Here is a 25,988-nt window from a genome sequence, read left to right on the forward strand (position 1 = left end):
GTTTACCATGTATATTTCCTGCTTTATCCGGTCTTTAAGTCTGACGTAGCCGTGCCTGGGCCCAAACTCCCTTCAGGTCCCAAAGTCAAACGAACACTGCAGCATCACTGAGAGTTACAAACTGTCTAAATTCTTTCATCTGTAATAAAATGATCAGCTGCTTTACCAGGTGTAACAGTTAAGTTTAACATCCATAAAAACAGAATGTATTTATTAAATTTAACAGAGTTAGAAATTAGCAGGAGGGTTAGCTCGCTAGCTTCCATCTAAACATGATATAGCATGTTCTGACTGAGAACATGGCATATCATGTGTTCTGTTCTTGTGTTTGGGAGTGCTTCAGGTCTGGAGCCAGTCTCCTCCTTTCTTCTACTTTGTATTACTGTCTGAATTACCACTGAAGTAAAGTCCTACAATTTACTTGTGTGTTATTCTGTGTCAGTGAGAATCTGGACAAGACTTGATGGTCCAGACCAGCTCGGCCTCTCAGTGCAGTTGGACTCTCCTTACTACCTTGGTGGCCTTTTCTATTACAGCTCAGTAATAATGTGGTAATAGTGCAGTGATAAAGTGGAAACAAGGAGGTAATAATTTGGACAACAGCATGGTATTATCGTTACATAAATAATGTCCTAGTAAAACGACAGCTGGGTAATATTACATTCATATAACCAAGTAATAATAGACCAGAAACTGTAGTAATAATGTAGGATCAAGTATATCCATATGAGAAAAAACCAATGATCAACAGTATAGAAATGTATTAATAACAATATAAAAACCTAGTGGCAATAAAATGTTGACATCTGTGCATTAGAAGTGCTACACACTAACTTTTAGTGTGTGACTGACGCCTGTTATGACATTAAACCTTATGTTCCTCCATCCTTCTTTATGTCCTACAGTTTAAACCTGGGGGCAGAAGAACACCTTTGTATTTGCTAATGTTCATAAATCAAATACAGGTGTGTTTGATTTATGAACCTTTGCTAAGGGTCTGCTCTGTGACGTCGCTCTTTCTCACTTTGTTTACTTTTTTACATTATTTGTATATTTTTTTTATTTATTGATGTTTATTTTGTCAACAACATGTCCATAAAATATTTCTGATGTCTACAGAAACAAAACAGATGTTAAACCAGGACAAACAAGCAGAGCAGGGACGAGCAGAGGGAACTGGATCAGGAGCAGAAGTTCAGGAAACACCTGCAGGTCTCACCTTCATCCTCGGTCTGTAATAACCTGAGCAGCCGGCAGGGGGCAGCAGTAGCTCAGAAGCTGCCGGTGTTGGTGGATGCTCGTCTGCAGACTGAAGTTACAGCAGCGGACCAGCAGTGGGCGCACTAACATCAGATCAGATGGTGGGGGAAACAGGAAGTGCAGAACTGGTTTATTTTGAAGGGTACGAACGGTTCTCTTGAGGCTAGGTTCAGTTTTTCCTCAGGGTGTGAAACCTCCCTGAGAACCAGACAGGTCTTATTTTCAGAGCACATCAATGCCTCATCAACGGGTTCAAAGAAGTGGATTAAGAGTCAGTCAGACATTTGTTGAACAATTTCAGTAACTTCCTGTTGTGTTTTTGTAACAGTTTCACTGTATTAGAGACACACATGGGTAGCAAATAAAAAAAATAAATACATGACAAAGAAAAGACAATTTAAAACATATTCCACAGTGTCACACATTTACATAGAGGCTAGAACACCAGTGGCTCCATAACTGTGCAGGGTCAGTCAGAGATGCAATTATACTGTTTCTGGAGTGCTTTACCCTACACACATACAACGGTGCATGTTAGCTCCTTTCATTTTATTTATTTATTTTAAATAAAAAAAAATTCTGCTGATTTTCAGTCAAATTTTAAAGGTTTTCTGATTTAGTGGAGGTTAAACTGAAAATAGAGGTCGTATTTATTTCATATAAGTATAAGCATGAAGCAGAGTTTGAATCTGATGATTATATCTGTTGAATTTACGTTAGTGTTAATGTCAGACCACCTGGTTTGTACTGGGAGATGTCGGTGCTTTTATTTTGAAGGCTGTGACCGGATGTTTCGGGTGTGTGTTTTAGTTTGACAGTCTGGTTGAGGCCGCAGGAAAACTGAGCGCAGCTTCGTCTCTGCGGATTTTCGCCTTCTGCGGCACAAACCTGCGGCTGCACCCGGACAGACACCCGAGATCACAGTCCGAACCGGACCGAGCCGAACAGAGCCGAGCCGGGACCGAACACAGACAGACGGCCTCGTCTCCTCCCGCAGAGCCGAGCCAGCCTCCGTCACCGGTAAGAACCGTTTTATCTGACCGACCGCTGTGTATGTGCGTGTGTGTGTGTGTGTGTGCGTGCGTGCGTGTGTGTGCGTAAGAGAGAGAGAGCGTGTGTGTGCGCGCGCCACTCCCCTCCAGTCTCAGCTGTAAAAGCGCCGTTAAACGTACCTGCGGACAAACATACAGGTGATGTACAGCGGCGGCCACGTGACCTCTGTATGACGTGATGGTATATATGCCGTGTGTGACCTTCATGATGCGTGTATAACGCACCTGTCATGACCTGCCACACACGCACACACACAGCTCAGTGTGTGTGCGTGTGTGTGTGGTTTACTGTGAGCTGATGCAGATGTTACAGATGTGTGTGTGTGTGTGTGTGCACCGTGGAACATCTCCTGCAGGTTTTTGTATGAATGATAAAGCTGCTGCACACACTCATGTGCCACTTCATTAGGTACACCTGGCTCGCTGTCAGGGCGGAGCCTTTCTCCTGCAGAGCTGCTCTAATTCTGTGGCTCAGATTCAGGAAGCTGTTGGAAATGTTGTGACATCATCACACAGCTGTTGCTCCCAGATGACATCTCCCACTCCACCACCTGAGATCTGTGACCGTGGAGTGAACCAGTTTAACCCCACAGTGTCACAGCAGCAGCCTGGTGGAGCCGTGCTGCCATGTTTACTCCAAACTGTCAGTCTGAAAGCGTTTGACCTCTGACCTCAGCAGGACATGTCTGCTGCTCTGTGATTGGCTGATTAGATATTTGTGTTAATGAGCAGGTGTACCTAATGAAGAGGCAGATGAGTGTACATGTGAAATTATGAATAAAGTTTTTTACAGAACAATAAAAAGATATTAACGGACTGTTTAAGTGAACACGGACACCAGAGACTGTGATGATGTCCTGGAGGTGTGTGTGTGTGTGTGTGTGTGTGTGTGTGTGTGTGTGTGTGCGTCTGTGTGTGTGCGTGTGCGTGTCTGTGTGCGTGTGCGTGTGTGTGTGTGTGTCTGTGTGTGTGCGTGTGTCTGTGTGTGTGTCTGTGTGTGTCTGTGTGTGTGCGTGTGTCTGTGTGTGTGTGTCTGTGTGTGTGTGTGTGTCTGTGCGTGTGTGTGCGTCTGTGTGTCTGTGTGTGTGTCAGTGTGTGTCTGTGTGTGTGTGTGTGCGTGTGTGTGTGTGTGTCTGTGTGTGCATGTGTGTGTGTGTGTGTCTGTGTGTGCATGTGTGTGTGTGTGTGTCTGTGTGTGTGTCTGTGTGTGTGTGTGTGCATGTGTGTGTGATATCACGACAGAAACAGTGCACAGCAGAGACGTTACACACGTGTTATTTAGTTGATGGAAATCATTGTCACTGTGTAACAGCAGCAGTGATGATATTACAGTATTTAGTTGCAGTACTGCAATAAATACACTGAGGTACAATGTAGGACTAACAACAGAAACTATCGATGCAGGAACAGGAAACCAGTAACTGTGTTCAGCGTGTATGAGCGGTGCCACAGCTGCAGCTCCACCCTGGGTGGATAACACTGACGGAGCTGTGTAAAGGATGTTTCTGTGTGCTCCTCTGGCAGCTCCTCCTTAATCTTCAACTGTAAAAGGACGAGCTGCACACTGGCTCGAGGGGGGGGGGGGGTCAGCATGTCTCTGTGCAACTCTCACAACCAATCAGCTGTCAGAGCTGCAGGATGGTGCTGCTGTCGGAGCGAGCTGGAGGAGAGAGGTGGAGTGTGTGATGGATGAGTGTGCGTCTCGTCTGCCGAGAACAAACCGAGCTCCTGTCTGTGTTTCAGTGGGGGAGGGGTGCAGCGAGCCCAGGATCAGTGATGCCCATCGCCCTGTGAGGTGGATCCGACATGGCGTCCCCGGCGCTGAAGGTGTGCCTGTGTGTGCTGCTGCTGCCTGCTGTCACCGGTCAGTATCAAACACATCATCGTTTAGGCTGGGGGGGAGAGGGGGGGGCAGCTGCGGGTCTCCTGTTTCTGAACTTCTCTGTCAGCATTACATCATTCTGACGTTTCAGCCAATCAGGACAGCAGAGGAAGTGAGATTTTAAACGCTGTGACATCATCACCTCACTTCCTGTAGCTGCCTGATGATGGTGGACGACCTCAGCTGTGCTTGATGATGTCAGCAGGGAGAGGTCAGCAGATATGGCGTTATTTTTGTGCCGCTATTCTGAGCGCACGTAAAAAAATTGCAGGTGCAAGTGTTGCATTTTAGGAGAAATTAATTTTGAGCGAAGAAAAGCTGAATTTGAGAGAACAAAATTCAAACTGTGTTTCAGTGTTTGCTGTTATCCACACACACAGAACAGCCCCTCTCGCTCAGTTTGTGTATTTGCGCTCGCTCGCAATGTGTCGCTCGCGCTCTCAACATTTCTGCCGTGCGCGCTCAACTCTTTCTCTACACCGTTATATTTGTGCCACAAAGCCAGCCAATCACAGCCAATCTGATTGTCTGTTTTGGTCTCCAATCAGCTCGAAATGACGAAATGCAATATCCCAGAATGCATTTCGTCCAAAACTCAAACGAGGCAGTGGCGGAGTTTGAAATGTTACTCTTTCTGGGTCACAAAATAAACTTTAAAGATATTTTCATGCGAGAATGTTTCTGTGTAAACTTCAAATATCTGCTCGATTCATCAAGACATCACATATTTGCATAAATGCTCTGAAGTTCTCGGAGATACCTGTTACCCACCAGCTGACCGGGTGGTCACTCGGGTTAAACAAAAGGCTGAACTGACAAAAAGATCACCGACTACACCACCAGGTGTTACAGGAAAAACCATAAAGCCTTTGAACTAAAGCAAACGCTGTTGTGACAGTGACGTACACTGTCTTGTTGGTAACTACCGTATTTCCTGGACTACAAAGCGCACCTGAATATTAGCCGCACAAGCTAAAATCAGGGGAAAATCCTGTTTTGTACATACATTAGCCGCACCTGACTAAAAGCCGCAGGTGTTTCAATGTTGACTTATCATATGTAAGAGAATATGCACAAAGGGAATCAGGAAAGAGATGGCTGTTTGGAGACACACCCCTTTTATTAATATTTTGAAAAACAAGTTATGGGTACATATTTGCATAACTTTTTAGGTATATGTACAAGTAGCGGTAATTACAAGTACGAAACATGTACTGTGCTTCATAAATGAGTAACAAATGTAGTACATAACAATAACCTACAGCACACCAGAAAAATAGATTCAGCCTACCTTTTAGGCTCAGGTGCAGTGACACGGCTTTAACAAGAAGAAAAGTCAGTCATTCACCATCTTTCTCTTCTTCCTGCGCACTAAAACCACCAAAGTCCTCTTCTCCAGTGTCGGAAACGAACAGGCTCAGGATGGCTTCATCATCCACTCTCAGCTCCTTTCCTTCGTTGTCACTTTCAAAACCAAAGAAATCCTCGTTGTCAGTGTCAGAGTCGAACACCCTCAGAAGGGCCGTGGCGGTGTCCTCCTCTCCATCATGCAGCAGTCCAGCCCTTCAAAATCCGTTGGTGATCGTGGATGTTTTCGCACTTTTCCACGCTGTCAGAATCCACCGGTGGAGTTGAGCATAACTTGCTTTTCGCAAGTTTATCGCCGCTGGTCATCCACGCCTCCCGCTGAACGCGTAGCGCTACTTTGAAGTTTGTTTTTCGCGCTACTTGTACGGCACTATGTTCCCATGCGGACGGACATGTGACCAACATACCACTCTTGAACCCCTTGTGTGTCTGATCACATGCCCTTCCGCCAGGCAACGTAGTGCCGTACAACAGCGGAACAAATCATCACAAAATCATGGACAATCCATAGAAAAGCCGCACCTGACTAAAAGCCGCAGGGTTCAAAGCTTGTGCAAAAAGTAGCGGCTTATAGCCCGACAATTACGGTATGTATGATTTGTATCACCTTTATGTTTCCAAACCGACATCATGACCAGCAGCTTTACAGCTGTGGCTCCAGCAAACATCAGCTGATACTAGATAGCAATATTAAATAAATTCTAACAACAGCTGATCAAGCTTAAACGTGCTGCTGTTGTTTAGCGCGACATCCGCTGGTTTCCTCTTTCTGGCGCAAAGTGGGTGATAAACAAACAAGAGAGATGATCAGCTGATCATTGATCAGTTTCATGATTGAAGTAGAAACAGGAGAGGGAGGGGGGAGAGAGGAGAAGAGGAAGCAAAGACAGAATATCTCCAGCTTTGTGTCTTTTTCATTGTAGCTGAAGTCCGGGACTAATCGCTTTCCTTTTCCCCTCAACACGGATGTGTTGTAATTGGTCCAGCCCAGAGTTGATCATGACCAACTGGCTAATCCACCACCTTTCATTGTTTATACCGTTACAAAGACAAACAAACAAACATAAAAATGAAAAATCATCAGTCCAGTCCAGCTATGCGGTTAGCTGGTGGGTAACAGGCATCTCCGAAATGGACCAAATGCATTCTGGGATATTGCATTTCGTCATTTCGAGCTGATTGGAGACCAAAACAGACAATCAGATTTTTTCTGCATCCAAGTCTGTGATTGGCTGGTTTTGTGGCACAAATATAACGGTGTAGAGAAAGAGTTGAACGCGCACGGGCAGAAATGTTGAGAGCGCGAGCGACACATTGCGAGCGCAAATGCAAACACTGAGCGAGAGGGGCTGCTGTTGTGTGTGTGTGTGTGTGTGTGTGTGTGTGTGTGTGTGTGTGTGTGTGTGGATAACAGCAAACACTGAAATACAGTTTGAATTTTGTTCACTCAAATTCAGCTTTTCTTCGCTCAAAATAACTTTCTCCTCAAAATGCAACACTTGCACCTGCAAATTTTTTTACGTGCGCTCAGAATAGCGGCACAAACATAACGCCATGAGCAGCTGGATATGATAATAATGACAATAACAATAATAATGGTTATTGTCAGTGAGACAAAAACATTTGATGAAAGTCAGTGAGAGTAAATAAGGATTCGTGATGAACATTTAGGGCGGGACTGAGCTGAAGCTGATGATGCTACAAACACACAATGATGATGTCACACATCTGCTGTCCAGATGTCCTCCGAGAGGGTGGAGGCTGCTGAGCAGGCTGCCCGTGTGCCGTTGAGCAGCGAGCGTGCCCGACTGTATGGGTGTGATTCCTGTGCAGCTCTCGGGGGGTGTGGCCTCTGATGGCTCTTTAACCAGAGGTGGTGTGTTTGAAGACAATCTTGATGGAGACTCCGCCCCTCCTGTAGTCAGTAACCATCTCCTTGGTTTTACTGCAGTGTCAGGTTGGAGCAGAGCCCCTCCCTGACAGGTCAGGTCTATAAGCTTAGTCCAACCACAGGTGGAGTGGATTGGGTGGAGTCATGTGTATAAGGACAGGAGAGGACTGAGTGTGAGGGTGGAGGAGCAGCGGGTGGAGCCTGGGTACGTTGTTCTCTGTAACACACACATGAACGGTGTGTCTGACCTACTCAGTGATCTGTGATAGCACAGGGTTCCTCACTGATCTCAGATCAGGTACAATTATTTACTGACCTCATTTTATAACCAAAGGGTCAAAGTTCAGCTTAACTGTGAAAGCGTGCATGTTTCTCAGTTTGTGGACCGAGACCGAAGACGTGAGTGAAGGACGGCGTGAGACACACGGAGCAGATTTACGTCCATGAAGAGTGACTGTGATGCTCCACACAGAGTTCACTGTTGGCCTTAAACAGCTGATGGCGAGCTGTTGTCGCCCCGCCGGGCAGGAAGCATCCACACAGGCTCAGTGATGCAGGAAAGCAGTGTGTGTGGCCTTGAAGCCGCCCTGTTGTGTGTTCACATTCCTGCATTCTCACTTCATGACTGTTCATCCACAGACACACACACACACGCACAGACACACACAGACACACACACACACCCTCTGGTCCCGACTGGGACACACACGCTGTCGTCAGGCAGTCTGAGCGTGCTCTGTGTTTGTGCTGCGATGTGGTTGATAAGGCTACACACACACACAGACTCACACACACACACACACACACCTTCCTCCGGCTGTGAGTGTGTTCGGTGCAGACTAAACACAGCGCTGTGCTGGCTCCACTCCGCCCGGGTGGAGACGGCAGACTCCGCTCAGGAATGCAGCTCCTCATTCACATGTAAACCAAAATAACACACACACACGCACACACGCACACACGCACACACACACACACACACTCAGATCCTGCTCTCGCTGTGTGCAAACGTTTGACTTTCTTCTTGAACACAGAAACATCCAGATGTGCATCCAGGCGATTCTCTGTTGTCGTTGTTCAAAAGACGCGTGGGCTGAGCAGCCGCTGCTGTTGCCATGGCAACCCGAGACACGAGCTGTCTTATGAAGCATGACATAAGAAACAGTTAAAAGTTTTATTTCTGGGCTTCAGTTTGATGTAAAAATACAGACACACAACATCTGGAAATGACAACAGTCCAGCTGTGTGAGCGCGTTAATCCATCACCCAGGAAACACCTGCGTCCAATCAGAAAGAGCCAGAAGCTCAGGTTTCAGGTACACAGGTGTGTTTGTGTGACCAGGCTTTGCTCAGCGGCCCGGCGAGCGTTGTGACATCAGCAGGAACTCTGCTGTACCTCCAGCAGTTCTCTGATGTCACGGCGAGCGGCACAGGACGGCGTCCCCGCTGCTGCTGTCACACCTCCTGTAGCAAACAGTGATGATACCTGTAGCAGAGACATCAGTGTGAGTGCTGCTGTCCTCTGATGTCCTCTGATGTCCTCTGATGTCCTCTGATGTCCTCTGATGTCCTCTGATGTCGTCCGTCTCTGGACTTCATACGAGGGCTTTGTGGTCTGTCATGTTTGTTGCTATGACGACTCAGTTTCCCTCTGGGGTTAGTAAAGTGTCCGTGATTCAGAGTCCAGCCCAGATGATGATGATGCCTGCGGCTGCTGCACTCTCACATTACACCAGGTCCTAATCATTAATCAGACTGATATTAAAAACAAAGCGACGTGCTTCGTGTCTCAGTGATGACTCGATCCCCGAGACCGCCGTCACCCTGCGCGACCCCCGACTGATGACCTGACGACGATGAGGCGGACAGCGGGGGCTGACCTCGGTGTTTATGGACGAGATTTTTCTCACCCGTGTTCTTGTTGAGCCTCGGGCTTCTTCAGCTGTAGCTTTGACAGCACGAGCGAGCAAACATCACCGTTTAAATATCAAACTTTGCTGGTTTTCAGATTCTCGCTTCCTTCCAGCGTTCCTCGGTCGCTGCGGCGTCTGAAGCTGCGCGTGGGCTGATGGGATGCGTGTAGACGAGCTGCTGGGACATCACATTAATGGTTTTTGTTGTAAAGGCGGCTGAGCGGCCCGAGGCGAGAACGCCGCTCCGACGTTCCCGCTGCGCTCTCGGAGCGCCACACTGCATGTTAATTTGTTGCTGTCAGAGTTTTCCTTCAGGCTGACGTGGACGCCAATCACAGAGATCCGTGTAATGATGTCACCGAGCCCAACCTCCAACCACAAACAACCCGAGACAAACAAGAACAAAGATCGTTTCTGACCTCCGTCACTGCTCGCCGCTCGCTCTGAGGCGACAATGATGGAGGACAGTAACTGTCAGAAGTGTTTATGTGAGGCTTCGCTGCAGCTTCACGGCCTCACAGCTCGATCTCTGTGAAGGCTGAGGTCAGAGGTCAGTCTAGCTGTGGACGCGTCACACAGTGCGGGGACAAGAACACTTCCTGTTCCTCTGTGACTCTGACCATCAGTTCCAAACTAAACTTCCTGTTTTGTTCAGTCAGACCTGAAACGGGTCAAAGGTCACTGAGCTCAGACAGAGAGCAGGGTTTGACCCTCTTTAATATACAGTCTGTTAGCTGACAGGTGAGTCTCTGTGTTTTCAGGTCTGCAGTCCAGTGATGCTGAGGACAGACTGTGTGCTTTCACCAGTAACCCCCAGGGGGTGGAGCCTCTTCCTGCCAATGAGCAGCCAGGAGTGGTGCTGGAGAACGGCACGATCCGCTGCAGCCACGGCTCCCGCTGCTATGGATTGTGGGAAAAAAAAGCAGATGGAGAAATGCACCTGCTGACCCAAGGTGAGCTCATCGGGTTTGTTACTTCCTGACCTTTGACCTCTGTTGCGTTCTTCTACTGTATCTGGTTACAGTTTGGCCTCGGTTTGCTTTCAGGCTGTTGGACTCACCTGCACGAGTGTCAAGCCGACCGCTGTATCCTGGTAACAGAGAAGCCGTCCTCCACGCAGAAAGGCAGCTATCGCTTCTGCTGCTGCAGCCACGACCTCTGCAATGCCAACTACACAGAGGCCCCGCCCACCGCCGACACACCCGCTCTGAAACCAATGAGGACGGACGGCCAGGCGGAACAGACAGGTGAGAAGCACTGACACCAATCAGTGGTCCCCGCTCCATAATAACTCATCATGTGACCCAGCAGTGTAACTGTTAGCAACGCCTCCACTGAGCAGCAGCAAGAAGAGACAAAAGATAAAGCTTCTATTTATTCTATTTCACTATGACGCTGCTGTTTGTTGGAGGCTAACTTCCTGTTAGCCATCATTAGCATCATCATTAGCACCAAACGCCCTGTGAGACAGAGCACACGCCGTTCTGTTTTAGAAAACACTTTCCTCGCTCTGCTTCGTTCACCAGGACGTGTCGAGGAACAGCAGCTGTATGTAAAACTTAGAGATGGACCGATCCCATATACAGTATCGGTCCTGACCTAAATTACTGGATATCGGGAGAAATTAAAAATGTAACCCGATCCATCCATCCACTGATTTACTCAGGAACAAATTCAACACTGAAAAAAGACAAACAGTTATCTGAGTGACTTCGATAACTAGCCAAAGACCGCGGGGGGGTTGAAAGCGATGTGCCGGGAGTTCGCTGTTCTCGCCGGCTCAGATAATTTACACATTCTCGCCTGAAAATATGTTAAAAGTCTGATTTTTCAACCCAGAAAGATTAATAACTGTAATATTAAAACTAAGTAGCTGCCGCCATTGTTGGAAACTGGAATTGGCTGGGCCGCGCTATGAATTCTGGGATATGGTTTTTCAATTTTGTTTTCCGGGTGGAAAATTGGGAGAAATTCAGGAGAATGGCTCCGGGAGATTTTCGGGAGGTGCACTGAAATTCTGGATCCTTCCTGGAAAAATCAAGAGGGTTCATGTATGCATACAGCTGCTGGTCATGATGGTTTGGATATGTGGTGAGAGGAAACATGCAGATGAAGTTCTGAACTGTTTCTGAGAGACAAATAACACCAGGATCCTTTCTGTGTAGCTGACAGCTGGTAGCTGTGCAGGGGCAGGTCTCGATTTTCTGTCCCAGCTTTGATCCTGATGAAGACGAGTGTCATGAAAACGTGTTTGCATTTATTTGCACTGCTTTAAACTCTGGATGTCTATGTCAGATATCCAAATGTATGATATCGGTATCGGACATAAAAAGTGGTCTGGTGCCATCTCTGGTGAAAATGTCTGCAGTTCCCAAACACTGGATCCAAGTTTAGACGGTCTGAGTGAAAGTTGAACTTGAGTGACGCCTCAAGGTGTGTTTTATGGTAAGGTAGACCCTACAGTAACACACTTAATGATTTAATGAGCCACAGCTTTCTGTCCTCTTGGTTGCTGGTGCGGTGGACGAGCGTCACTGACAGCTGGTCTGAGGTCTGATCTGTATGAGCCCCTCAGTCTGACCTGCAGACCGGTCCCTCTTTGTCAAACTGACCTCAGAGCGCAGGTTACACAGAGTAGCGCAGGTCCTCACAAAGACAGAAGTACAAACATGTGTGTCGCACTGATGTGATGATGACATCATAACCCCTCAGATCACCGGCTGAAGCCAGAGGTGACGGTGCTCATCGCCCTGGTAACCATCGCCATAGCAGCCATCCTCATTGTGGCGCTGTTCCTGGGATACCGCATAATAAAACGTACGTACGCACACACACACGTATATACACACCTACGCACACACACGTATATACACATCTACACACACACACGTATATACACACCTACGCACACACACGTATATACACACCTACACACACACACACGTATATACACATCTACACACACACACACACGTATATACACATCTACGCACACACACACGTATATACACATCTACGCACACACACGTATATACACACCTACACACACACACGTATATACACATCTACACACACACACGTATATACACATCTACACACACACACGTATATACACACCTACACACACACATGCACACAGTTTAGTGTTTTGTGAAGAAACAAATGAGGAAGTCATGTGATGAGTTTTTCAGATTAAAGCAGGATCGATGGATCTGCATGAAAACGTTAGCGGAGCTGCTCACAGGCTCACAGCTGGATCTGACCTGAAACACACTGAAGGAAGAGACCATGTGACACGACGTTTCTCAGCAAACCTCACACAGTGAGGGTCAGACACTCTGAGAGGTCCGAACTTAAGTTCTTACGACATGTGGAGGGAATTTTCCAGCTGGGCGGAGGTTTGTCGTCTCGGAGTAATCTTTAGAGCACAATAGCCTGAACATCCTGTGCTCTTTTTAAACAGTCGCTGTAAACAGGAAGTGCCTTCTGAGCGATCAGCTGATTTGTTTTAGTGTGTGGAGGTCTGAAGTCCTCGGGAGGTGGCGCTGGCTCACAACTGTGGTTTTTGTAATCAAAGGAAACTCGCCCATCTGACGACCTCCGACATTACACGTGAAATTAGTCGCGTGATATGAGCTGCAGTGACATCTGTGCTTTGATTTTGACACTAATTATAACAAATACATAAAAATCAATGTTAACTCACTTCTGACCTGGCTGCTGTCCGGCAGCCATGTTGGTCCTCGCCAGACTGAGGTCATGTGATCAGCTGTGTGTGTTTGTGCAGGGAAGCAGAAACACAGTCTGTCTGCTGTGGATGTGATGGAGGCGGCGAACGCAGAGTCCTCCATCGACCTCGACAACCTGAAACTGCTGGAGGTACACACACACACAGACACACAGACACACACACACACACACACACACACACACACACCCTGCAGCAGCTGCACAGGTTTATTTGGATAATACTGGTCAGTCGGTGAACAACAGCAGCAAGACAACGCCATCACAAACTGACCATCCTGTAACTAGGGCTGCTCAATTAATCAAATTTTAATCTCGATTACGATCTGGGCTTTCAACGATCATTAAAAATGACTGAGCCGATTATTAGCCCCTCCCTCGTGCTTTACTCTCGCGCTGCTCCGTGTGGCAAATCGAGCGCACCTCTCTGCATTTCGAACACTCGTCACAACAATAAGAGGACCCGAGGGAAGCTCGGAAAGCTAAGCAGAAGTTATTTGGAGAGGAGAGTGACTGCCGTTGGTTGAAAAGAGGTAAAAAAACTTCAGTGGTGTGGAAACATTATGGGTTCAGTCAGACGTGGATCAAGTAGACACAGTGTGTAAACTTTGCTACGGTGTCGTAGCTGCACCAGAGCAACACTGCAAAGTTCACTAAACATAGATGTTTACATTTTTCATTTATTTCTTATATTGCAAACATTTGCACACTATTTTATATTATTTTTTAAAGTCATTATTCAACACATTGTAATTGTTAACCCTTTAAAGCCGGTCAGAGCAGCACGCTCCGTTTTGCGTAACTATTTTTAAATCCCTGTAGAACCAGAACCGTGTAAGCTAGCACAATAATTTGTTTTGCATATGAAACCGGAGGAGTTGTACTTACATCTGATGCCATCAGCTTGTCCTCGGTCACGGTTTCCTTCCACATGAAGTTTTGCAAAAATTGCATAAAAAGCGCTTGCAGGAACAAAAACATAATATTCCAGAAACACGCTTTGCCGATCCGATCAGCTGTTCGTAACACTTCCCACTTTGAACAAGACGTCAACGCGAACTATCGCATGTACGTCATTTCCTGCCCGAAACCGGAAGTGATGTCATTTTTGCGGAAAATGCAGTTTTTTACTTGTAGGCCTTAAAAGCCTATACTGGTGTTTTTATAAGTCATGTTTGACTCTATACTTTTCTGAATAGTTGCTGGGATGCTTAGAACTCGAATTGCACTGCTGGAAATAGTTTATTTTGATGCACCTGCTGTTTTCTTTGCAAATTTGCATCATAGGATTGTTTTTTCGTTTTTCCTGCAGTATATAAAAACTGCTGTATCTCCAAAATAAAACTATGAAGACACTCAAAATAAATTTGCTGTTGCTGTAAACTATTTTTTGCAACTTTATTGTATTTAAAGTTTTGAGGGACAAACCTCTTAAATTTCTCCAAGTAGAAATATATGTAAAAAAAAACAAAAACGATTTTACATTTTTTTGTAGTTTATTGCACTTTTTTGCAATTAATGTAGTTACTATGGACTTAATGCAGACATATTATTAAAATATGGGCTATAACAGTTGTATTGATGTATAGCAACTTGAAATGCTCCCAATGACACTACAGCATGTAAAAAAATAATATAAGCTCTGGCGGACTTGGTTCTATGGGTCTTAAAGGGTTAAATAAATATCGTCAAATAATCGAGATCTCAATTTCAGTGAAAATAATCGTGATTATCATTTTTGCCATAATCGAGCAGCCCTACCTGTAACCTCTGACCCCTTTGTTGCACTGTTCCTTTAAGGGAAGAGGCGGGGCCATTAAAAACAGACCAATCATAATGATACAAAGGTTAGAGGTTCAACCTCAGATTGATCCCTGAGGAACGCCACAGCTCACTTTCCTGTTTCTATCCTCTGTCCTGGCAGCTGATTGGTCGAGGCCGTTACGGCGCAGTGTTTCGCGGTTCTCTTAACGAGCGCTGCGTGGCTGCCAAACTCTTCGGCTCAGCTAACCGACAGAACTACGTCAACGAGCGCTCCATCTACTGCGTGCCGCTGCTGCAGCAGCACGACAACATCGCCCGCTTCCTGACCGCGAACGAGAGGACGACGGCAGACGGACGCCCTGAGTTTCTGATCATCATGGAGTACTACCCACACGTGAGTTCATCACAGCAGGTCTGAAGCTCGGTCACGGCGGGTCCCCGTGGACCCACCGGAGGACTGAGAGAGCCCAGTCCTCCGGTGGTGGTCAGGGGAGCAGATCTGGCCCAAAGCAGGCATGACAGGCCGAGCCCACTCAGAGTGAGTCTGACTGCTGAGGCTCAGCCATTGGTCAGATGACCTGGCTGAGCCTCAGGTGTGTTTGGACCACGTCTGACTGCGCCTGCTGTCTGAGCTCTCCTGACCCGCCACGTTCATGCCTCTAGCGCCCCCTCGGGGCAAACCTCACACATTCAGCTTGTCTACTGTCACCCTGTGGTGTAATGGGGTCTGCAGCCTGTGGGGGCGCCAGCAGCGCCTTCACACAGTCTCACAGTGCAGCTGTCAGCCTTCACCTCTGCTCTCCATTAGTCTGTTATTGTGCTGGAAGACGGCGCCTTCACACCCTCTTCCTGTCTGGAGCCTCTGATCTCACACACACACACACACACACACACACACACACACACACACACACAGACAGATCAGCTTCCAAACCTCCGTCAGTCTTCAGATTGATTTCTTCCCTTCCAGGCGAGCAGACTTTACTGTTTCGTCTCTTTAACCTGAAACACGCTTCAGATGACCTCACATCATTTTTACAATCTGCACCTTTCTGACATCATCAGGGCTCAGAAAGTTTCCCAACATGTGAAAACATGTTCAGACTCTTGTTATCAGTCTGTATCTCACACACAAACAGACACACACAGATGCAGTGATGTCTGGTCTGGTGGGTTTCTGCATTCCTCTGCAGCCCTCAGACAGTAATTACTTGTTTAAGTGTCTGCGCTTACACACACACACACACACACACACACACACACACACACACACGGTTCATCTTAAGGCTGAACATCAACCATGAAGTCGCCACTTTAACTTTCATCGTATCCAGTTACAGAGTGAATATATGGAGCTGCCAAGATCAACAAATAAATAAGTAAGAAATGGATATTAAAAATAAACGGTACCAACACAGAGCAGCTATCTGAACGCTGCTCCAACAGAGGTCGATTATCGTGTTAATAACTTTACCTCCTCACTACGTACGACTCTGGATACTGTAGCTCCGGTGAAAACTAAGGCCTCAAATCAGCCAACGAGCCAGCGTTTAACGTTAACTAGTAATGACTTCATGAACTTCTGGTCATGTGTGCGAAGGCAGCAAATGCTTTTGGCAGTGTAGTGTACAACACGCACCATTCATGCTGCAGGAACTTCCTGTAGTGTCAAAAAGATCAGACAAAGCTGCATTTAAGGGTCAAACTCTGTGTGTGTGTGTGTGTGTGTGTGTGTGTGTGTGTGTGTGTGTGTTGCAGGGCTGCCTGTCTCACTACCTGTCTCTCCACACTGTGGACTGGCTGACCTGCTGCAGGATGACTCACGGCGTGACCAGAGGCCTCGCCTTCCTGCACACTGAGCTGCACCGAGGAGGTAAGACGACCTCGTGTCGCTCGTGCAGAGTCATCCTTGTTTCTTCATCGCAGGCTTTGATCACACAGACAGGAAGAAACGGTGCCGCTCTCAGGGTCTATTTTCAGCAGCGGATTGGTCCGTGTGAGGAGCATCTGGAAACAGGTGCTGTGTCTCCCCCTGCTGGCTGGAACAGACCCAGTCTGCTGCTTTAGTTTGTTTGTTTAGAGAACAAATGACATAAATGGAATACTGGAATAATAAATATCTAAATATTGGGATGAATGGTGCTGATTTTGAGGTTGGAGGATTATTTCTCTGACAGCAGAGGCTCTGGTGGATAACGGCCAGCTGTTTATGAACGTAATATATGTCGTTGTCACATGAAAAGAAAGGATGATGTTTCTGATGAAATTATTTTTCTCTTTAACAGTAAAAACATTAAAAGGCTCAGTTTGTCATTCTTTCATGTTTCCATCGCTGAACGTGTGTCGGAGGAAACAGAACGCCTTCTTGGCTTCATCGGCAGCTTCATGACGTGAATGCCGTCATCGTCCGGCTGCGTTGCTGTGAAACGTCTGCACGTTGCTGTCTTTGTTTCTTCCTGTTTGTGCTTTTCTTTCCTGCTGATATGTTTGTTTACCTGGTCGATTGTAAACAACAACAAACACGTGTACCCGACTGTCTCAGACCAGCACAAACCGGCCGTCGCCCACAGAGACCTGACCAGCAGGAACGTCCTGGTCCGGGCCGATCTGTCCTGCGTCCTCGCCGACTTCGGCCTGTCCATGAGACTGACGGGACCCCGGCCCTGTCGCCCCGGAGACGACGACACCATGGCCATATCTGAGGTCAAAGTTCATAAACGTTCGCTCTGATCTGATGTGCAGGTGAGGAATGAGCAGAGGGCGGAGCTGATGGATGGTGTGTTTGTGTGCAGGTGGGGACAGTGCGCTACATGTCTCCGGAGGTTCTGGGCGGAGCTCTAAACCTCAGAGACTGCGAGTCGGCGCTGAAGCAGGTGGACGTCTACGCTCTGGGTCTGCTGTACTGGGAGAGCTTCAGGAGGTGCTCCGACCTGTTCCCAGGTACGCAGCGCGCTCACCTGCACACCGTCTGCTTACACACAGTAAAGTAGCACCACCTCAGCTGACAGCGTGTTTGTGTTCACTGCTCGCTCAGGGGAAGCGGTGCCAGAGTACCAGCTGGCGTTCCAGGCCGAGCTCGGGAATCATCCGAGCTTCGAGGACATGCAGAGCCTGGTGGTCAGAGAGAAACACAGACCCAGGTTCCCCGAGGCCTGGAAGGAGAACAGCCTGGTCCGTCTTTCAGTTTGATGTGGTCAGATTGCTCCACAGCCTGAACCTTTGAAGTTAGACAAAGGTTCAAAGGGTAATTCCCAAAAGTATTTTGGATGTAGAGTAATCCCAGCGTGTCTCTCACTCTGTGTACTTTAGTTACTGCGCTCGCTGAAGGACACGATGGAGGACTGCTGGGATCAGGACGCTGAGGCTCGGCTCACCGCTCAGTGTGCAGAGGAGAGGCTCTATGAACTCACACTGCTGAGTACACACACTGCAGCACACAACCACAGGTACACACAGTACCACAGGTACACACAGTACCACAGGTACACACAGTACCACGAGTACACACGATACCTGTGGTACTGTGTCACAGTAAATGCACAGTGTAAAACTGAGAGACAGGAAGTCTGGATTTCATGCCTTCCTGTCTGTCACTCAGGAATCTGTCTCATGGCCGGTGGCCTCCTCACGGTGGCTCCGCCTCCCCCTTCATTGAGGATCTTCATGTGGGCGTGGTCAGAAATCTCCAGGGAGATGACCACCAGGCATCATTCATCAAGACGACTGTGAATGGGGCAGAAGGCGGCGAGAAGAACAGGAACTCCATCAACTACGAACGGCAGCAGGCGCAGGTAGGAGCTCGGCCACCATTAAAGCACACCTGAACGAACCGTTACCGTGGACGCGTCTCATCGCTATGTGTCCGTCTGTCCGTCAGGCTCGGCTGTCCACAGACAGCAGCGTGTCCACCACCACCATCCTGACCCCGCCCACCTTACTCTGCACCATCTCTGAAACTCAGCACACAGGTAACAAACAGCCACGCCCCCGACATGAACCCAAACACCTCATTAAAGCAGCGAGCACAGCTGTGACCTCACATGTTTCTGCTCCCGCCGTCCTCCAGGTGGCGCCGTGCCCAGTGTCCCAGTCTGCCTGCATCTCACAGAAGAAGACCTGGAGGCCACAAAGCTCGACCCCAGAGAGGTTTTAACCTTGAAGTCTTTCTTCAGTTTCAGTGGCCTCCATCCCGACACACTAACATCTGCCAACATCTGTGTCTGCAGGTCGATAAGAACCTGAGGGAGAGTTCTGATGAAAACCTGATGGAGCACTCACAGAAGCAGTTTGGCTCCGAATCACAACCCACCGACGTGCTGCACCATCAGGTACACACAGCTGAGGGCCTGTACAGCGCGTGGCTGCCGATGAATGAACGTATCAGACGCTCATGCTTGTTGCTTTTGTTCCAGGTGAACAGCTCACCATCCACCTCTCATAGTGGCCTGCGGGCTGTTAGAGGTGTAGATAGCCCTCCTTCCTCCATCCACCCACTCCCCAAACAGCAGAATCTGCCTCAGAGGCCCACCAGTCTCCATCTGCTGCCCAAAGTCAAGGAGAGCGGCTTCACCTCGTCACGGCTGAAGCTGGGGAAGTTCAAGTCCAACCACCGACAGGTAGGGCTTAGATGTGACCGGGTTCTCCAGCTGATCCTCAGACAGCTTCGCCGTGACTCGACTCGGTGTTTCACCAGCTGAGCTGAAGCTGTATCAGGCGGGCCAACTGTGTCACTAATCCAAAATGCTTCATGTTCCAGGTGGAAACAGGTGTTGCCAAGATGAACACAGTGATGGTTGCTATGGCTGCAGAACCACACCTGGTAACCACGGTTACTAACAGCACAAACGTGAGAAGCAGTGCTGCAGCTGGAAGAGAGGTCCAGCCTATCACAACGGCCGGCAGCAGTCACAGCGCAGGCGTCCCCACCCTGGTGACGAACGGTGTGATAGGCGGAGGTCGAACCAATCCGGCGGGGCCGCAGACGGAGGACGAGGAGGGGACCATGGATGGAGGGGTGAGGGGAGGAGAAGACAGCCGTTTGAATCTCCTCAACTTCAGTCCTGATGAACATGAACCTCTGCTGAGCAGAGAGCAGCTTCCTGCTGAGAGCGAAGCCCCTCCTCCTGCTCATCATCGTCACAGCCGCGCTGGAAGCATCTTATCGGGCCGAGGCTCGAACTCCAACAACAACAACAACCGGCTAGCCCTGGCTTCATCAGCTGACCCTCCCCCAACTTCTGACCTGGAGCAGAAGGTTCAACTTTCTGCTCCTTCTGGTCTCCTTTCATCCAGCAAAGCCCTCTCGCTGCAGGCCCCTCCCACCACCCACAGTCAAAGCGAAGGTGTGGATATAGGTCTGTGTTTCCAGGAAGACTCTGAAACCACGTCGACCCCCAGATGTGCCCAAAACTCAAAAGGTCACCCAGTGCGTTGTGTCACCGCTGCTTTGCCCCGAGGCTGCAAAGATTCTGACTTAACAAAAGCTTCAGTAAGCCAGGCCTCACCAGGACCCGACGCCCCAACAGAAGCATTAATCCTCCTTCAGAAACCTTCATCACCAGGAACTCCAGGAGCTTCGTCTCCAGAGGAGCAAACCCTCGAAGCTTTGGGATCTGAAGTTTCAGACACCACAGCTCCTGCAGAAGCTTCAGGTCCACAACTTGCAGGTCTCCAAAGTTCAGCTTTAGAGCCACAGACAGCAGGTCTGATGCGATCCCAGGTGGGACAGACCAAAGCCAGGAGACCTGAGCGGCCCTGTTCCCTGGACCTGTCCTCTCCCTGCACCTCCTCAGGTGAGTCATGTTTGTTCTTGAACTTTTAAACAAACTTATAAGCTGCAGGTTCCAGTTTTTCAAAACTGGCTCGAGCTGGACAGTCTGTAGCTGATTACACCGTGTACCATGACGTAACCAGATCATCAGAGACAAACTGATTACAGTGATCTGTCTCTAAAACTCAGTACAGTACAGCCGTCATTATCAGCGTGTCAGGGCTCAGTCAGATCAGTCGAAGGCTTGAACTCCAGGTTTTCTGTGAGGGATCTGCAGCATGGGTGACCTCTGCAGCTCCACAAAGATGCAAAAACAGTGCAAACTCCTCACATCTGTAACACTTTCTTCTCCTCAGATGATGCTTTGGTGGTGGATAACGGCAGTCTGAGCGCCTCAGGGGAGAAAATCAAGCGTCGGGTCAAGACTCCATACACCCTGAAAAAATGGCGTCCGGCCTCCTGGGTGGTTTCCACAGATACGGCTCTTGACCCGGACTTCAAGTTTGACGCCAGTAGCAGCCAGAACCAGTTCTCATCTGGTGTTTGTAGAGCAGGAAGTGTCGGCATGCCTAAATTAAACCAGTCCAAATCCAGCATTGCGGTCTTTTTGGTTGGAGGCGGCGCCACGGCGACCACCACCTCTGAGCCCGACGGGATAACCTGCTTCTAAAGTGATCCGAAGTTTGCTTTTCTTTAAGATCTCATTAATTTTCTTGCTCTTTGTCTTCCTCTTCTTTTGTTGTGGATAAACGAGTCGGTAGCTGATACCTGTGTGGCCCCCGCAGCTCCAAACCAGAACCAAACCCCGCAGAGCCGACTCGGAGCTGGATGCAAAATCCGTCCCTCAGCAGGAACTTTTCATCAAATGACAGAATTTAAATCTCTAGTATGTGTTTGTTCATGGACAGGACCTGTCCTGTGATCAGCTGACCTCTGACACGTTTCCTAGATCAGGTTACCTGTGACGACCAAACAGTGGTGGTGTTGGTGATGAGGCCAAATGATTCTTCTGTGGCTGGTGGGTGTAGTCAGCTGTTTGTAGGGGGTGGGCTTGATCTACAGGAATCTCCGTTGGATATTGAAGGAATTCCTTTCCGGAATACTTTCAGGCTTCGAAGGACTAGTTGTAGCTGCGAGCCTAGAGATCTCATTTGGTGTCCAAATGAAAGAAGCTTCCAGCTCCACAGACTCACTCCCGGCTCAAAAATCTGAGTGTACCTACAGTCTGTCGCCTCTTTATCTCTGCAGGTGTGTCACTGACCCTGTCGTAGGACTGAAGTGTCTCCAGCTGTGACTGCCAGTGTGGGTGGAGGTCTTCCCTCATGTTTCCTGTTGTGAGTAGGATGTGGCCGGCTGCTGAAGGGCATGGCCGAGAGCTCGTCGTAGGTCTGAGTGAGACATTCCCTTTGAGTTCTTTAGGCTTGTTTTCCTGCTGTGTCCTGTCCCACAGAGGGATCTGAATGCACTCAGCATCATCTTCTTTCACTTATAAGCGTTTGTGCTGCTGCTGCAGGACGTTGAACAGGACTAGCAGTGACTGTTTGGGTCTGACGTGGATCAGGGGTCGTCCCCTCTGAGAGCTCGATGCTGGCTGAGGCCTGAACCCAGCACAGACTTAAGAACTTCCCTGTTTTGGTAGAAAGGTTCATGCACCTCTGGGCTGGTAGTGCAGGTAGTCTGAATGACCAGAGGTGATGTTATCAAAACAGCAGTCATATCTTTATGCACTTTAACAATGAAATTTATTTAGGGACAGACCTTATAAAGGATACCTGGTGCAATTTTAGCAGTAACATTGACGTATGTAGGACGTCGTGTCGGTGTTGGCGTGTCTTTGTGCAGTAGTGGTGTGATCTGAAGAGGCGTTTCTGCTTGAAACAGTCAATCTAGCTATGCAGCTGCTCACGATGCCTCCTGTTGACGGTCTGTTTGGTTCAATGTGCAACAGATCGACAACCTTACTGTTGGACAACCTTTATTCTTTTTTATCCGCACTTTGTTTTACCGAAGAGTCTCGACTGCCTTCAGAGGTCTGCTGCAGTCAGCGCTGGAGAAAAGACGAGCCAGCGTCCCGTGGACTTTATTAAACCACGTGACCTGCGAACGTGACCTGCGAAACCTCGGCCATGTACGACCTTCTCAGGTAACAACACTGACGTCAGCAGGAACACCTGTTTGCTTTGTAAAATGATGAGCAGGAGATGAAACGAGGAGAAGAAGAGGACAGCAGCCATCAGACTGTACAGCTCAGACTTTGTTCCTGCTCATCACAACACGTTAGGTCTCATTTCCTGTTCCACCTCCAAGTAAACGCTTCCATCCTTTCAGTTTCAGACCAAAGGTGTAGCTGCTTCGAGCTGGGTGGAGGTCCGTGTGTAGGCTGTTTACACGTCACTCTTTCCTTTTGACTGTTCCAGAAAAACCAAATGTGCTCACATGTTTTACACACTAAAACATCTCTGTGCTTCTCAAAGAACATATATGCTAACAAACACTACTGCTACATCGTTACAGCAAGTAAATAAGCTCCGCCCATCAAAGACGTGGGTTTGTCACACCTATCGGTCCTTGGGCGCAGCTCATCATTGAGCACTGAGCACGTATGTTCTGCTGATTTCCATTTGATGTGTGCTCCTCGCAGAGTTCATGTAAACGTGGGCTCTGGAGTTTTACAGAAACAGGAAGGAAACAGAACTCTGCTTTCTTTGTCTTTATTTTTATTTGACTTTGCTTTGTGTTTCAGTTTTTTATACCAAACTGACTCTTTGCTCCTGTTTCTCCGACTGTTTCGATTTTTTATAAATGCACGTGTAACCTTTTACATTTATATGTGTTTATGTGACACTTCTCCTTTAAATGTGCACTTACTACAGGAAGTTATTCACATTTAGCACATTTCAAACTAACAATATTACAGCATCAGTGCAGTCAGCTGAAATATGATCATACTGTTAACTTTTATTGATGCCTTTCAAAATGATCTGTTTTGTTATGTCTGTGTTTTATACCGTTTGTACTGTTTTTAGATGCTGATGTGTGTATATTGTGTGGGTCATATCATGCAGCCTGACCGAGTGGAGGACTAGATGTAGATCTCTCACACTTACTGACTGAACCTGATTAACAAATGTGAAAGCAGCTTTCTGGAGTCGGTTTTAACCAACAGATAAATAATTAGTGATCATTTCCAGAGAACAAAGGCCATTAACTCGCTCAGACTTACTCTCTCCAGCCTCGATTAAAGAGCAAACCTTCAGAAAACACGCTCTATCAGCTTGAAGAAGGTGGTTTTTTTCGGTCCAGAAAACCACGTCGGTCTCTGTGGTGTTACCGCCACCTCTGTGTGACGTAGCATTGGCTGAACAGCGCCTCCTGTGCCCACACGTGGTAATTACAGGTTTCCAGACAACATGAACCAGCAACAAGCACCTCAGATGTGTTTCAGTAGAATAAAACTGGTTTGTGTATACGGACTTTGGCTTAAAGCTAGCCAACAAGAAAAAGGCTGCCTGCGATTTTAATTTACAGTTATGAAGCTCCCGCTGCATTTCTGTGCGGCGCACAAACGTCTCGATCGAGCGTTTCCTCTCGTGATGTTTGCCAGCTGAGCGATAGCCTCACGGGTAAAATGATTTTTGATGCTGTGACTTCTGTTTGTAACTCTGACTCGCAGCGTCTGAGTGGTGATGTCATGGTTTCTGAGAACAACGGAGATGTTAGCATAGCGCTGAGCTCCATCGTTACCACAGACAGTATAACAGACGGAAGTGATGTTGCCCGCTGATGTCTGAAGCCTCTAGATCAGCGTGTGACATTTTGAAACCAATGTCCCACGCTGTATCAGTCCCGCCCTAAGAAAAGGGGCGGGACTGATACTGCTCACTCATTGGCTAACAATTTCTGAGCAAAAGTTTAAAAAAATGAATAACTTATAATATGAACATAAAATTTTATTCGGTTTGACATGAAACAATTGATGGAGCTCAAACTCGTTAGGGAAGTATTTACCGAGGTGACAGACGTCTACAGGACAGGAAGTCTTGTTGCACCCACAGCTGTTGCCCCCTGGTGGCCTTTAAAATGAGTGCAGGTTTAAGGCATTTCTGCTTTGGCAGCAGTTTTCAGTTGCGTCCATCTGTTATACTGCCTGTGAGAGTTAGTATGAGATGTAAACCTTACATTTAGATCTGGTCTTGTTACTGAAGCACCTGCAGAAACAACTGAAGCTGTGGACTGCTGGACGTTCTCCGTTCTCGTGGCGTTTAGCTCGTGGCTAGTGCTGATGCTGAGAATGTGGCGCTGTACCGCCGCTGAGGTTCCCTTTAAAGTCTTTTACTGTAGCTCATGTAGTCCTCATAATGCTCCGAGATTAAGCTCTCCACCTGTACAAACACATTTAGATGAACATATTCAGCACATTTAGCCTGCTGCATGATGGATCACATGACTGAAGTTCTGTCATTGGTTAGTTTGAACGTTCTGTGCTCCCGTGGTGGAGGAGTGGATGATTTAACCTGATAACCATCTGTGTGTATGATAGCTTCCAGTACTGTAAATACTCTGTGTACGTTCATATGGGACCAACTACCACAGTGTATACTGTACACATGCTCACAGCACCTCCCACACAGCATGCTGTACAAAGCTGCAGATTAAAGCTGCTGCTTCATGCTTCCATCCCCACATGTTGTATCTCCATGTAGACATAAAGTATCGCACGCTTCACTTCATCATGAAATAAAGAGCAGAGGATCCATGTGTGCACAAGTTTCATTTATTATGTGTACTTCCTGTGAGCAGGTGTTCATTAGCAGGTGACTGAAGTGTGAGAAACTGCATGATTGTGACTTACAAACATTTGTTTCTGTGCGTCTGCATTTCTCTAAGCGGGTTTTATGGAGTGACACCTGCAGACCAGAAGAGTTATCATTTGATATTTATAACATTTAATATCTGAGCGTTATGTAAACCTGAGAAAAATAAGAAAATACTGATGGCTTTTATTTGGTGGAGCTGGACATTTTATACAGACTGAAGTGGAGAGTGTGTCCTCAGTTATAAGGTACGGATTTTAAAAGATCTTCAAACAGAGTTTGGAGTAAAATAAAGTAAACATAAAGGAATATAAAGAAACTTCCACACAAACTTTACTGTATAAACAGCTTTTATGTGTCATGTTTTATAGTTTCATTGCATGTTTAGGGTGAACAGAACACACATTACTTGATTTAGATTGTATTCTTTACTGGAAACCAATAAAAGCCTTTTTAATTGTCTTATTTTTAAGTTGCTCTCAACACCGTGTTTAGATTTTGAGCGTGGGAGGGGAATCTTAAATATG

The 25,988-nt window shown here is 47.5% G+C and overlaps 1 protein-coding gene across 2 annotated transcripts; it reads left to right on the forward strand.

Moving 5' to 3' along the window:
* Window positions 1–2,045: 2,045 nt before the first annotated feature.
* Window positions 2,046–25,933, forward strand: LOC146691422 (bone morphogenetic protein receptor type-2-like). Of its 2 annotated transcripts, XM_085434840.1 has the most exons (19): window positions 2,047–2,280; window positions 4,056–4,176; window positions 10,128–10,319; window positions 10,413–10,613; window positions 12,079–12,183; window positions 13,154–13,245; window positions 15,038–15,271; window positions 16,636–16,750; window positions 17,420–17,580; window positions 17,670–17,817; window positions 17,912–18,048; window positions 18,187–18,323; window positions 18,476–18,668; window positions 18,755–18,845; window positions 18,944–19,023; window positions 19,104–19,205; window positions 19,290–19,493; window positions 19,634–20,669; window positions 21,004–25,933. In XM_085434840.1, the coding sequence occupies exons 2-19, from the start codon at window positions 4,119–4,121 to the stop codon at window positions 21,315–21,317; spliced, it is 3,600 nt and encodes a 1,199-aa protein (XP_085290966.1). In that variant the 5' UTR covers window positions 2,047–2,280; window positions 4,056–4,118; the 3' UTR covers window positions 21,318–25,933. The 2 variants fall into 2 exon arrangements, with proteins under 2 accessions (XP_085290965.1, XP_085290966.1); XM_085434839.1 differs by having other exon boundaries at window positions 2,046–2,280; window positions 19,104–19,493.
* Window positions 25,934–25,988: the final 55 nt, after the last annotated feature.

Source organism: Copadichromis virginalis, linkage group LG16 (assembly GCF_057382275.1).
Source record: "Copadichromis virginalis isolate Kocher_CV1m ecotype Utaka linkage group LG16, C_Virginalis_male_GT1.1, whole genome shotgun sequence".
Lineage (NCBI taxonomy): Eukaryota > Metazoa > Chordata > Actinopteri > Cichliformes > Cichlidae > Copadichromis > Copadichromis virginalis.

What these genes read in the sequence shown, in the direction of transcription:
- LOC146691422 (XM_085434839.1), top strand. Translation starts at nt 4,119, where the DNA reads ATGGCGTCCCCGGCGCTGAAGGTGTGCCTGTGTGTGCTGCTGCTGCCT. An exon ending in ACGAACGGCAGCAGGCGCAG is followed by an intron (nt 18,669 to 18,754) that starts GTAGGAGCTCGG and finishes TCTGTCCGTCAG; the next exon opens with GCTCGGCTGTCCACAGACAG. An exon ending in CAAAGCTCGACCCCAGAGAG is followed by an intron (nt 19,024 to 19,103) that starts GTTTTAACCTTG and finishes CTGTGTCTGCAG; the next exon opens with GTCGATAAGAACCTGAGGGA.